Source organism: Oratosquilla oratoria, chromosome 26 (genome assembly GCF_046742065.1).
Source record: "Oratosquilla oratoria isolate Oo_2021 chromosome 26, ASM4674206v1, whole genome shotgun sequence".
NCBI lineage: Eukaryota > Metazoa > Arthropoda > Malacostraca > Stomatopoda > Squillidae > Oratosquilla > Oratosquilla oratoria.
In genome coordinates, this window is record NC_134802.1 from 31,256,872 (window position 1) to 31,266,871 (window position 10,000).

General features: G+C 39.4%; 1 protein-coding gene across 11 annotated transcripts in view; it reads left to right on the plus strand.

Annotated features, from left to right (window-relative positions):
- LOC143039425 (cytosolic carboxypeptidase 1-like) overlaps positions 1-10,000 on the plus strand; it is a 193,043-nt gene that overhangs the window by 79,353 nt on the left and 103,690 nt on the right. For 7 of the 11 annotated variants that reach the window (XM_076209461.1, XM_076209453.1, XM_076209456.1 and 4 more), the window contains 2 exons: positions 8,588-8,683; positions 9,861-10,000. The exon at positions 9,861-10,000 is cut by the window's right edge and continues 332 nt beyond it. In XM_076209461.1, the coding sequence (XP_076065576.1) occupies positions 8,675-8,683; positions 9,861-10,000 (149 nt within the window). In that variant the 5' untranslated portion in view covers positions 8,588-8,674. Of the gene's footprint in view, positions 1-4,478; positions 4,520-7,745; positions 7,891-8,587 lie in introns of those variants that run through there. The other 4 variants (XM_076209452.1, XM_076209455.1, XM_076209463.1 and 1 more) reach the window with 4 other exon arrangements.

Sequence of the window (10,000 nt, forward strand, 5' to 3'; positions counted from 1 at the left end):
GGGCTCTCAGCCAATCAGTCGCATGCTTTTTTTCAGCAATTTGTGGTAGATAATTACGTTAAAGTGGAATCACACAGACTATGTTTTATAGTCGATAACCAGGTATCTGTACGCAGAGAAAGATGTGACATAATAAAGGTGGACGTTGCATCGGCCAAAGAAAGGCCCTAGCGCGACGTACTCGGTGCCTTGTTGAAAAAAATATATATATTATTAGTGGATAATAAAACCCATACAAAAAACATTAAGAACCCTTTGGAAGCAGTAAACATCGTTTAATCGTAGTTTTTTTTTTTTTTCTTTTTTTTTTTTTTTTACAATTTTCCACCATGTCCATTTCACTGTGGATTGATTAGAGCATAAATCTGGTTAACCAGCCAGACCCATTATTAGTTCCATCAAGTCCGTCATTTACAAAACCATCACAATGACTTGTCACTATTTTAAGTCCTTTGGTAGGTGCAATTTCTTCTCATGTCAAAAATAACGTTCATCTGATTAGCAGACTGAATGAACAAGATAGTGACTTTGATCTTAAGCTAGTTAGATCCGATAGTACTTCACTCTTCACCCATGTCCTTCGAAGAGGAATGATGACAGGGCCACTTCTTGCCAAAACTAGTGTCAAACGAGTTAAGTTCTAAGTTGGTGTTTAATGGTGAATTCTGTGTATAAACATTCGGCATGGCTATGTTTGTGTTCTTCCTTCAACTTCTGATAAGCGTTAACTACTTTTTTATTTATGGTATTTTGGTAATTGTGAATTAATTGTATATCTTCTTTGGGAAGAAATTTGGCCATGGGATTAAATGATTCGGAAAAGGTAATAACTGGCAGACCTGGGCGCGTTCCTCGGTGCATTCAGCTTTAGTTTGGCCGCGGTTAGCGCTCCCAAACAATTAAAACTTAAGAGACAGGAGGCTCATACCGAAATAAAATTCCGATAGGCCACATACTCTACAACTGAAAAAATTCGTAAGCCACATCCTAAAGGTAGGTCACATACTATACCGGTACCTATATTGCTTTAATAGTTTGGGAGCGCTAACCGCGGCCAAACTTAAGCGGAACGCATCGAGGAACGCGCCCAGCTTGGATAATTAGGGAACTTTTGTGGACGAATTGTTGGGTGGTACTGGATTGGATGTTTAAAAAAAACTCGTTCTGGGCTGGCTGAGGGCTTTATTCAGGAACCACAGAAGGCAAGCTAATTTAGATAGTTGGGACCTGACAGAATTTAACTTTTTATTTAAAAATTTGGGGCTACACATTCTAAATACTCGAAGAAGAAGATCCGAGGGTAGCCTACACTTCTTTTGACGCCATATGGATGGTGACTAGAAAATGAAGATGACTGCCTGGCTGTTTTTGTTTTTGTTTTTGTTTTTTTTCTATAAATCGTAAAGACAAACCCATTTCTATTCCTGATAATTATCATGCCTGAAAGAGGAATCCTACCCTCTTCTTTCCATTCAACCTTGAATTTGAGATTGGATGCTAATTGCTTAAGTTGATAAAAAAAAAGTCATCAAAGGGACCTCAACTTCTTCCCAAAGAGTGAAAATGTCATCAACATGCATGAGGGTTTGTTATCGGAAGAAGAACAATTTCAAAGTTCTTCATGTAAAGCAGTGGTTTCCAAACTAGGGGGGCGTGCCCCCCTAAGGAGGCGTGAGGAGAATACAAGGGGGGGGGCGTGAAGTCATCTGCTAAAAAATATTTGTTTAATTAGAATAATAAAATCATTCAAAGAACAAATATCTGCCATTACATACATGCAAGGTATAATTATAGCAGTCACTCCAACCCGTTTTCTATTAAGCTAGTTCTCCTTACACGTTTTGGACACGTCACCGATACCAACCACAATTTGATGATGTTTAAACTTTTTTTTTTTTCGCTCCCTTTGAACCAAATGTTTCGTTTTTAGTTACTTAGAAAAATGTCTCTGGAATGTACTATCATTTGTTTGAGTGGCTTTCATTATTAAAATTTGATACAAACAGAAATCTGTTTTCCTGAACAATGCTAAGAAATAGATACAAGAATCATTCCACATAAACAAAAGAGAGAGTGGGGGCGTGCGGGTCTACTGGAAGCAAAAAGGGTAATTGCGTCAGGTAAGATAGTTTGGGAACCACTGATGTAACGATCGGCCAAAAGAGGAAAAGGATTAGAGCCCGTCCTTCAACCCTATTTTTGTCTGTAAAAAAAAAATGAAATGAAAAGACGCTTGATGAAACACAAGTCTGAAGTAGAGCGATGATTTCTGAGACCGGAAAGGGGAATTTGTCCTGGAACGGTGACAGCTTGAATCCTAAGAAGGACAAAAACGTCATGAAGACACACGTTCAAAATAAATAAATAAATAAATAATAATAATAATGATAATAATAATAACAATATCAAGACTTAGGATTCTACGTCCTAAGACTCTGCCATTCATAATTTTCGTGATGAAACCCTCTGAATGTCTTATATGGAAGCTGGAAAACTACCCCACAAACGGTGACAACATTTCCACAAGCCATTTGGATAGCTTGCTAGAACAAGTGCCCCAGTTGGGAATATATATATATATATATATATATATATATATATATATATATATATATATATATATATATATATATATATATGTGTGTGTGTGTGTGTGTGTGTGTGTGTATGTGTGTGTGTGTGTGTGTGTGTGTGTGTGTGTGTGAGGGAGAGAGAATGCATATATGCTTTCTGCAGTAAGAAATTAATTAAAGACGAGCAAATTTCTTTGAAGCGAATAGACACCCGACATCCAGGTATGCCAGCCATTCTCCTTTATCTCACTTCCTGTTGTCTAGAGAGAGAGAGAGAGAGTTGCATCTCTGGCCAGGTGCACGTACAACAACTCTGTCCACCTGCACATGCTGGGGTGAAAGATCGCGGGCGATGGGAGGGGATTCGGCGCAAGTCGAGGGAGGCACGGAGCTTATGCGACGCTGTTTGCACATCGGATTAATGTCGCATAAATCGATGTGCGGGGGTGGGGGTTAAAGGACTCTATTACCCGCAGATCAGGGTCAGGGCACATTATCCGCATCATTCGAGATTGAGAGGCCTGTGCGAAATTATCCGCAACGCGAAGTAGCGCCGCATAAGTCAAGGGAGGCAAAGCAGTTAAACCTTATCACCCGCAAAGTGGGTTAATGGCACATAAATCGAGAGAGGCAGGAGACGGTACAGTAAATAATCGATGAGACGTTTCGTGGAGCTTCGGTGGGTGTGAGGCATCGTGGGAGAAGTGATATTGCACATTCGATTCTAGAGAAAACTATTAGTTTATCAAAGTTTTACTATGACGTAAAAGTGACCACTAGTTTACCAAAGGCGAGAAATTATAGACATGAAATTCTAGAAAATGGATATATATATATATTTTTTTTTTTTATGAGTAACACTGGCAGTTTGTGTTTGATTCTTTCTTGTAATTGGAGGACATATTTCTGGTTGTAGTGTCCGACATACTTGTACCTTGCTGAATGGGTATCTTGTATTTTTAGGTTATTTATCTGTTTATTTATCAACTTGTTCGTCTGCGTTTAATAGGTAAATTATCTAAGCGATTGCAGGAATGCTCATACATGTGCCCCCACGTATATATATATATATATATATGTATATATATATATATATTTATATATATATATATATATATATATATATATATACGTCTGAGCTGAGTTCGAGTCCTTGGCTTCACTACGTATCAGTTTCCGCATATGTCTCCGTCGAGCGCATTGTCAGTCTCGATTGTGATGACATGGAATTAAAGTGAAAAGTTAATGTGGCTGAAAAAAAGATTAATATCTGCACTAGGGACCATTCAATGTGTGTGTGTATATACATCTATATATATATATATATATATATATATATATATATATATATATATATATATATATATGACTATAGTATAATAAAAGTTGTTCAGTTATATATGGTACATCAAGGGTACAAAAAGGGGGTACCATAGAAATTTATAAGATCAGTTAACGTTAACCAGAATAAAATGAATGGTACCATTTGGTACGGAAGGGAAGTTGTGTTGATGCCAGTGTATTGTTGTCACGGGTACCAGTGTACTGTTGGCACTGGTTCCAACATGTTCCCGTAAGTGGCATCTGCATTGCTGTCGTTAGTGTCTGCAGTGCTGTTAGTGGTGTCTGCATTGATGTCTTAGTGATGTCAGTGTATAGCTTAGTGACATCTGTATTGGTGTCAGTTGTTTCATTGTATTGCTTTAAGTAGTATCATTGTACTGGTTTTGGTGTCAGTATATTTAATGTCTTTGATGCCAACCTGTCACTGGTGCCAATGCACAGTAGCAACTGCATTGGCGTCTGTGTCTGGTAAGAGGAGACGGTGGTGGTGGAGGAGGGGGAGGAGGAGTGGGTGGTGAAGATCGACGGAAGCCCTCGTGTATATATAAAGCCGCGGACCGCGCATTCTGCTTCAGTAGGGAAACTGTAAGCATTCGGTAGAGGTCTGTGTGTTTCTCCTCCGTGTCTCCTCGTGTGTGAGAACGTATGATAGTGTTACGATGGAGTGTGATGTGAACGGAAGTTGTGACTAAGGATGATCAGTGTGATGTGATTTGAATTGAACGTACCCTTCATGATGTGGTATGTATGTAGACTGCATCGCCGTTTCCCATAGTCCCGTGACGTGACAGGTATAGTGATGTGTGATGATGCTTCATACGTCTTGACAAAGGCTTTGAAACGAGTTCCGTACCCACCGGAAGTCTTGCTTTGCAAGTAGGCTTGAAATTGCAAATACTCTCGTTCTTAATTGAACCTTGAAAGCAATTACATTGTAATTGCCACCAGGGATGAACTTGCAATTATACTGATTTACATGAACTAGCTGTCAGTAGGATAGAATAGCTGGTGAAATACAGCCCATAAGAACAACCAAATTTTGTAAACATGAACCAAATTAACGAACTGATTTTATTAATATAGACACACATAGGCTTTCAATTATATAAATCAGTTATTCTATGAACTGGCTGTCAGAAACTGACGTGATTAATTACTGTAATGAATTACATAAATTATCATTTGTAATCCATTACATGAAATACATAAACCAGTTGTAGTGTCTGATACCTTTCACTAAATATACAATCGTTTATTCTTTGTTTATGATCGAATTTAACGCCAGTCAATGTGTATTTGATCATTTATAAGATTTTTTTTTCTTTTATCTTTTTTCAGATACTACTTGACTGATAGAAGGCTGGAGAAGATTCACCTGAATTCAGATTTTATTTATTGTTTTTATTCTGGCTGTCTTCAGGCGATAGTATTCATCTGACCCCAAACTCCTCCGATAATAATCTATTTCTCCCAAACCACAACAACTCGATGCGTTTTTAGTCCACCAATGCTTTCCTGCCGCTATTCTCAGAAAGGTTCCTCCAGAAGACCTTGTCATCCATGTACCCGAACGAAAAGTTTTGGGAACTGTGACTTGACTTTGTACCGTGAACGAAAATCTGTGACAACCGTAATACGATCAGCAGTCGGTGATTGGTGGAGAGGACCAAGTGGCTGTGACGTCATCGATGACGTCACAGTCCTGGCACTGTGACAAAGATGTACGAGACCAAACTGGTTACCTGTATGACAGTTTTGTTATGTGAACTGGATCCAGATAACTGCCATAGGATTCCCTAGTTAAGTTAATCTAGTTTATGTGGAAAACCTACTTTTCTAATTACCTCACCTGAATAAAATCGCCTGGCGACAGTTAGAAAAATTGTGTGCATTCGAGTAGCGTTACATGACCTGCGAGACGTCATAGATATGTGACGTCACTGGTGTGTGACGTCACTCGTGTGACGTCAGTGACGTGGTCATGATAAGCCTGTTAAACTTTGTTTCCGGGATGACTGAGGTTGACCTTGTTCGATTAAGTTTATAATTAAAGTTTAGTTAAAGGGGGGGGGGCTGGCTCGGTCGGAAACCCTTCGGGGCGGGGTGGGGCCTACATATATATATATATATATATATATATATATATATATATATATATATATATATATATATATATATATATGCAAAGTAGACCACTTGGAAAAAGAAACTAACGAAGCAGAGCGCTTTCGTATATTACATCTTCAGTGCAAAAATATATATATTCATATGCGAGCTCTACCAAACAGTCGAGAGGGGGCGAGGGGGGAAGGGCAGGAGGTTGAGGGTAGGGGTGGGGGAGGGGGGAAGGGAGGGAGGGGGAGGAAAGGGAGGGGGAGGGGCAAGGAGGGGTTAGGGGAACGAGCCAAGATGACGTAACGAGGGCCCGAAAAATGGCGGTAGGTCACGCCAGCGCAGGGTACGAGTGGGTGAGGAGAACCGGAAGAGAAGGGAAAGGAGGAGGAGAAGAAGAAGGAGGAGGAGGAGGAGGAAGTCCGAAGGAGAGGGAAAGAAAGGAAAGAGAAGAGGAAGGAGAAAGGAGAAATTTAAATGGAAGAGGAAAGGGAGGGAAAGAGAAGAAGAAGAAGGAGGAGGAGGAGGTGGAGGAAGTCCGAAGGAGAGGGAAAGAAAGGAAAGAGAAGAGGAAGGAGAGACGAAGGAGAAAGGAGAAATTTAAATGGAAGGGGAAAGGGAGGGAAGGAGAAGAAGAAGAAGGAGGAGGAGGAGGAGGAGGTGGAGGAAGTCCGAAGGAGAGGGAAAGAAAGGAAAGAGAAGAAGAAGAAGAAGGAGGAGGAGGAGGAAGGGAAGGAAAAAAGGAGAAAGGAAACTGGACGGAAGGGAAGGGAAAGGAAGGGAAGGGAGAAATGATAATTAGGAGGAGAAATAAAGAAGGCTGAAGAGGAGAGGAGAGAGAGGAATAAAAAGAGAATGTTTGGAGATAAAGAGAGGGAAGAAGAGAGAGAGGAGAGAAGCAAGAAAGAGTGGAAAACGGAGGGTGGAGACAAGAAAGAGGAAGAAAAGAGGAAGGAAAAAAGAGAAGTTGGAGAGACATGGAAAGTAGAGAGATGAGAGAAAATAGAATTATAGAGAAGAGAGAGAAAATGGAAGTGAGAGAACGGAAAAAGAGAGGGAGAGAGAAAGAGAGAAGAGGGAGAGAGGGAGGGAAGGTGTGTGAGAGAGAGAGAGAATTAGGTCGTTCAATTGAGTAAAGGTTTCGTGGTGGAGGAGGTGGAAGAGGAGGAGGAGGAGGTGGAAATGGTGACGTAATCAGGACCACATTTACTTCTAAATGACGATAATCGCGATTAGAGCGGAGGTTGGAAATAGACTAAGGTTGACGAAGAGTTGACAGCAGAGGAGGATGGAGTAGAGGGCTGGGGGTGGGGGGAATGGGGAGTGCATAGGGAAGAATAAAATCGACTGACGACATCCAGGGATGGAAATGAATCTGGTAAAGATGATTGGTATGTTGTCTATTGATTGGAGACTGGATTTGTAATGATTAGGCACGCAAGAACTCAAGAAGCTCATGTTGTCGACATAATAGGAATTAAACGTGAAGGAACATTATGTTTTGCATGTCCGCTAAAATATGTCTTTAATTGCAAGTAGATTGGTCAAATAGCCATTGATTATTTGCAGTTTAATGAATGGGCAAAAGAATAATGAAATATATAAATGAAAATAAATAACAAAGGGTAATGGCTCAATATTCCCGTTTTTTTCCAGTTTCATCTCTCTTCCCATTTTTTCAGTTTCACCTATTCCCGTTTTCTTTTTCAGTGTCATCTCGATGAAAATCAGCCGGTGACAGATCAAATCAGCGACCAATATATGAAAATATTCTAGCAAGAAGTTAATCGAGATTAATTCAAAAATAATTCTAATCGAGTTTAAGGCGTGTTAATCCCACGTCATAGAAAACGGGATCAAGGTAATCAGGAATAAGAAAAAGGAGGAAGAAAACGGAATGCTAATCCCTTGGTGTCGATAATACAACTATGTTTCCATTTGGGCAGCCTTCAGACGAATTTATTCAGTTAAGAATTAAAATTATATCACATTCCGGCAGACATGATGCAGTGAGATGTGACACCCAATTTTTATACATTTATGGCTTAATGAAGAATCACATTCATTTGAAAAAAAACATAAAACATCCAGAGAAACATGAAAACATTATGTAATTGGATTTATATATTATTTCATTTTCATTTATTTATTTATTCATTTATTTGAATATATATTGTTTGGTTATTTATTATCGGTTTATTTTTTGGCATTGTGTGACCGTTAGGATTTACAACGCCCATTGACATTTTAATATAACCGTTAAGCTTCATTTACAGGGCGCTGATTTTATTTGCTTTTAACAAGCGTCTTAGTTAGCTAGCGATTACAACGATGACTTTATAGCATCAAACAGACACTGTGATAAAGTTAAATATGTTCAACTTACCGCTCGCGTCGAGCGTTTCAGTAGCGAATATAGAAGGTAACGTAGAGTCGAAAGCAACGGCGTGTAACCTTTACATTATACCTAATTATGTAATATAGCATTTATGTTTTTTCTTTCTTTAAGGACTTTTTTGTAATATGATTAATGTTTTTTCTTTTCTTTTCTTTTGCAGGTGTACCCGTGATATTGCCAAGAGAACTGGATCAGTCAACTGTCGACATTTTTTTAAAGAATCGTGTCGACGCGTCTTCGACGGCTGATGCCAGATGTACGTTGTTTACAAATTATGAAACGCACTCTGATTTGCGCATATCAACACTGCTGCCCCTGAATGTCCAAACTACATTTATTTTGCAACCGGCCACATTTTGCCTGAAATTATCATAGCGTAAATATTGCCTGCAAAGAAAGAAGAATATATATGTGTGTGTACTGCCTTTTTGCAATATGAAGAAATGAGCATTTGAAGTCATCTTCCTCTACGTCTCTTCCGCGTTGAACTTGGGTGTTTTTGTGAGCAAGCAGAGCTTCTGTCCTGCACAGTGACTTCTTTGATAAATATTCAGGACTGTGTGTATGTGTGCGCGTGTGTGTGTTTTCATCCCAAGTGCCAAAAAAAAAAAAATTAACCAAACGCACCCCACCTCGACGTCTTCCAGGTATCGTGTGGTCAGTCCGTCCACACACGCACACACACAAGGAGAAGCAATCTATGTTCCTTTCCTCCCCTTTCCCCCCAAGAGACGAATATTTTAGGGGTGAAAAAACGTGGATAAATCCCCCACACTTAGGACTGACAATTAAAAACGTCCGAGAAAGGACTGCCGTTGAGTGATTAGTAGTTTAGTGACTAGTTGTATCAACCATCCCTGTGATCTTCCCGCCAAACCGTCCGCTATTGTCGTTTTTTCCTGCAAACTCGAATGTCGTCGTCGTCACTCACCCACCAAGTAATCTCTCTATACGTAGACATTCGAAAATTTAAATAAATAGAATCCTGTTGGTTCATATTTATCTGATGGTGTAAATTAAGAAGAAGAAAAAATACTCTGAGACATATCTTCCGTGTTTTAAGTCAAGAAAGAAAGAAGAGAACATTTTTAATTCTGTTTGACAATTACACGACAGTTTTGTGATACGTATGACAACTCAGATATTCATCGTCAACTGTGATCTTATTACATCCACTAAATTCTTATAAATATAAGCAAATTCTACGAAGAACAGACCTAATTCTATGCAATTCGTCGATATAACAGAATCCAACTGTTGTAATTGAATAGTTTAAAGGAAATTAGAATATTTTTGGACTATTTTTCATCAAGTAGCCGTTGGCAACTGTTTCCCATTGGTCAAACCAACAGCGGGAAAAGCGTTATTTTAACAAGTTAAGAAAACGTGAAAATAGAAGCTTGAAAAGCATAATTTTTTATTTTTTTGAAAAGCAAATAAGGTTGTGCGGTCAAGTCAACAAGCGACGAAGCAACATGGCGACCACGACTTCGTCCACATCAGCAACTGTCACCACCACCACTACCACGCCATCAGCACCACGCATCACCGCCAAGCCCTCCACCACCACCAC